Here is a 3955-nt window from a genome sequence, read left to right as displayed (position 1 = left end):
CCTAAAACTGATATTTCTAATGAGAGGTTCTGCCATTGGATGGCTGGCAGAACCCCTATCTATTGAATGACTCTCATTGGTAGAAAGGTGTTACTTTCTACCAGTCATATGCCTTTTGCTATGAATGTGGACCACCCTGTGGTGGTCACCTGAATGTATGCCTTAGTGCATGTTGCACTAAGGTAGGAGGTGAACCGAATGTGTAGCCCCGCTACACCATCCCCCCGTTAGGATTTGACGTGCCGGTCTCGACACGTCAATCCGTATTTTCTTCGGGAGAACACGTGCTCATTCCCAATGAGCACGCCAACGACGTCTTCGTCCAAGACGCCGGCCGCTTCGGCAAGAGCAAGTGCTGTCGTCGCCTCCAAGGCGACGACGGCCGCTGCCTCAGCCACGACCGCTACTGGCATCGCCTCGACGGCGATGTCGACAAGCGCGGCAACAGAGAGTCGCCTCTCTGTTGCTGGATACCACTCGATATGGCATGAGAAACATGCCATCCGAAACAAGACAGGCAAGATCATTGCTGTCGAAACCGGAGTGGGCATCTACTCTCCGGGTGGAGAGGGAGTTCCCCTCGACTACGGAAGTGAAGTCGAGGAGGGGGAACTCGAAGGAGACAAGGACATCTTGTCTCCGGGCCACACTGACCCCAATGTGGGTCTACGTCGTCCACGTGAGGACGACTCGAACGCTTCGAGCTCGAAGCGTTCGCGCAGCGGCAGTGGAACACCGCTCGCTGCCACCGGAGCCTTGACGACTCCGCGGGATGGAGATGACTTTGCTCCATCCGCTGTTGTTGCGGCCTCGCACACTGAGCCAGTGCGCGAGCCGTGGATGCCGTCTCAGTCTGAGATCGGCAGCCGATTCGGTGCGACCGCGCCACCGAATCTGTACGCGCTGTACTCGTGCAACGCCATCATTGACGATGACGTCGCGAAGCGATTACACTTTGATCCGTTAACGAATCAAAGGCGCGACTACTACATCGGGCTCTTCCATGAGCTCCGATGGTTTGCGAGCAAGAAGACTTCTCGCAGAAGCAAAGTGCCCGAGTGGCAGGCACTTTGTCAAAGTTGGAGTGCCTTTGTTGAAAACTTCAACAAGAACCCCGCTGGCTATCGCGACCGGATTACCAGGCGCGGGAGCGCTACGAGAAGTTCTCGAAGCGTGGTAAACTTGAACGACTGCACCATGGTGCAGTCGGTATTGGACTTCCTTGCGCAGTACTGCTTGTGAGTACTGCTACCCTGGAGCAGTACGCATCACCGAGCGGGACGTCAACGAGTACACGTCCATGTGTGTACCTGACGACCTCAAGGCCCTGCGCGCCAGTTTTCAGGCGCAGGCGTCTTCTAGTGCTGCGGATAATCGCAGCACTTATCCGAGTGCTGTAGGCGACTACAGCGCTCGCCCAAGTTTTACGCCCTTCGGCGGAGGTGGCGGTGGCGGCCTTCGTACGCCGTCACCATTTCCGGAATGTCCTCCATCAGGACATTCCGTGATTCCCACGTATCGTGTTGGGGAGGAAATCCTCTCCAACGAATACGAAAATGAACCGGACCTTGGGTCTGGTTCCGATGACCAACAATTCGCTGGACGATCCAGCGAGTTGCCCCGCGTGCGTCTCGCAACGGGGGTGGGGGGGGGGCGGGAAGACGCCCCGGGTTTGGTCAACCAAACCTTGAGTCTCGCTTGGAGGCTGTTGAGCGTCTCCAAGCGTCGCAGTTCGCTGCTCTGCGTCAGGAGCTGAGCTTGTTGAAGGCTCAGCTCGCGGAGGTTGCGCAGACGACCTCGAACGTAAAGGTCGAGGTCGGGACGAGACTCTCTGGCGTCTCGAAGCGCGTCGCCGCGCTCGAGAGCGCTTTGGCGAGTCACCAGACGTAGGTGACTCGTGCTGAACGTACGGCTTCAGTCGCCCAACGTAAAACGTTGGGTGCAGGCGCATGCTGGACGGTATGTCCAGTGTGTACGCGTTGCCATGCTTCGCCAGCACGGTGAATGGCCCAATGAAGCGCGGAGCAAGCAAGCTTGCTCCGAAATCGGAAACTGCATGTTTAGCTAGGTTCTGAGTAGCTAACAGAACTAATGAACCAACTTTGAATTCATTTGTGTTTCCCCTGCCGATGTTATCGGCATTCAGCTTCTGTCGATCGACAGAAGCTGCTATTGCATCTTGGACAAACCGAATTACGGGTTGTCGACGCTGGACAAAGTCCATTGCATCCGAGCTGAACCCCTGGTTCAGTTCGTGCTCCTTGTTCGCAGCAGGCCCGGCCTGCGCGTGACGTCCGTTGTGGTTTAAAGTGTCTACGTCCGTCGTAGACACTGCGTTGTCGACGCCATGACTGCGCGCAGTACGTGCGCGAGTCGTCACAGCTGATACATTGCTTGTATCAGCGTGCTTATCCGGTTGTTTTGAATTAACCGGATACCCTCCCCCACTTAAGGAAGGAGCTACCGCACCGAGTACGCTCGGTACGCGTGGGTGCCTCATGGCATTCACGTAGAACGGTGTGTGTCCTGTCGAGACATGCACCGAGTTGTTGATGGCGAACTCCGCCATCGGCAAGCAGTCGCTCCATTGATGGAACGAGTGCGCGTAGCTCTTCATGGTGTCAACCAACACGCGGTTCACACGCTCTGTTTGTCCGTCGGTCTGCGGGTGATCCGCAGTCGACATGGACAACTGCGTCCCAAGAAGTGTAAACACTTCTTGCCAGAATCGCGCTGTAAAGCGCGGATCCCGATCCGACACGATGTCGAGTGGCATCCCATGGTGTCTAAACACCATGTCGACAAACAGACATGCCGTCTGTTTGGCTGTCACCTCGGCTGGTACTGCAGCAAGATGCACCATCTTGCTGAAGCGGTCAACAAAGACCACTATACCAGTCCTCCGCTTGTTGTCTTGCGGAAGACCAAAAACAAAGTCCATTGAAATGGACTGCCAGCACTCCGACGGAGTCGGTAGTGATTGAAGCGGAGCCTGCGAGTTGGGCGCAGGCTTCACACGCTGGCATACCTCGCAAGCACGAACGTACTTGCGTACCCATTTGTACTGATGACTCCAGTAGAAGTCACGCGTGAGAAGCAAGTATGTCTTCTCACGGCCAGGATGTCCCGATGTCGGGGCATCGTGGTACTCGTACGTGATCTTGAGCTTCAGCTCATGATCATCCGGCACGACAATGCGATCTGCGTTGTCGTCGACTGCGCTGTAAAGCAGCAGACCATTGTGTACACGATAACGGTGTACACGGGCACGAAGGTGTTTGGCCAGTTTCTGACGAGACTTGTCAGAAGGTGTGGAGAAGTACTCCAACAACTGCTTCGCATCCGCATCATGTGCGTATGCGGCCTTCACGTCATCCAACAAGGACGACGAGGGTGTAGTCGTCCTGACGACGCCAACTGCGTTGGCGTCGGCCTCGTGCACCGCATAATCTGGTCGACGCGAAAGCGCGTCGGCCACGACATTCAACCTTCCAGGTTTGTACTCAACCTGGAAGTTGTATTCAGCAAAGAATGACAGCCACCGTGCCATTCTTTGTGATATGTGCGGCGACTTGATCGCCGTACGCAACGATGCGTGGTCGGTGTAGACCACGAATGGTCTACTCCCAAGTAGATACACTCGAAACTTTGCGAGTGCATACTTCATGGCAAGGAGTTCCTTGTCATGTACCGGGTAATTGCGCTCAGCTGGCTTCAGCTGACGCGATTGGTAGTAAACCACACGATCACGACCTTCGTGATCGAGTTGCATCAGTGCGCATCCGATCGCGAAATCGGATGCATCGCACACCACGTGGAATGGGCGATCTTGGTCGGCCACCGCCAAGATCGGCGCCTCAGTCAAGCCCTGCTTGACTGCTTCGAAGGCCTGCTGACAATCAGCAGTCCATTCCCATGCAGCCTCTTTCTTTAAGAGCTGCGACAGCGGGCGAAT

The 3955-nt window shown here is 55.8% G+C and overlaps 1 protein-coding gene across 1 annotated transcript; it reads left to right on the top strand.

The window, feature by feature from the left end:
* Nucleotides 1-487: 487 nt before the first annotated feature.
* On the top strand, nt 488-760 carry KRP23_413 (uncharacterized protein; the record flags this gene model as incomplete). Its single annotated transcript, XM_067896015.1, has 1 exon — nt 488-760. One exon carries the CDS (start codon nt 488-490, stop codon nt 758-760), a length of 273 nt encoding a protein of 90 aa, XP_067750972.1.
* Nucleotides 761-3955: the final 3195 nt, after the last annotated feature.

This window comes from Phytophthora ramorum, assembly GCF_020800215.1.
Source record: "Phytophthora ramorum isolate Pr-102 chromosome Unknown Phyram_PR-102_s0001, whole genome shotgun sequence".
NCBI classification, from domain to species: domain Eukaryota; phylum Oomycota; class Peronosporomycetes; order Peronosporales; family Peronosporaceae; genus Phytophthora; species Phytophthora ramorum.
Note: the sequence above shows the minus strand (reverse complement) of the source record. Positions and strands in the feature narration are given on the sequence as shown.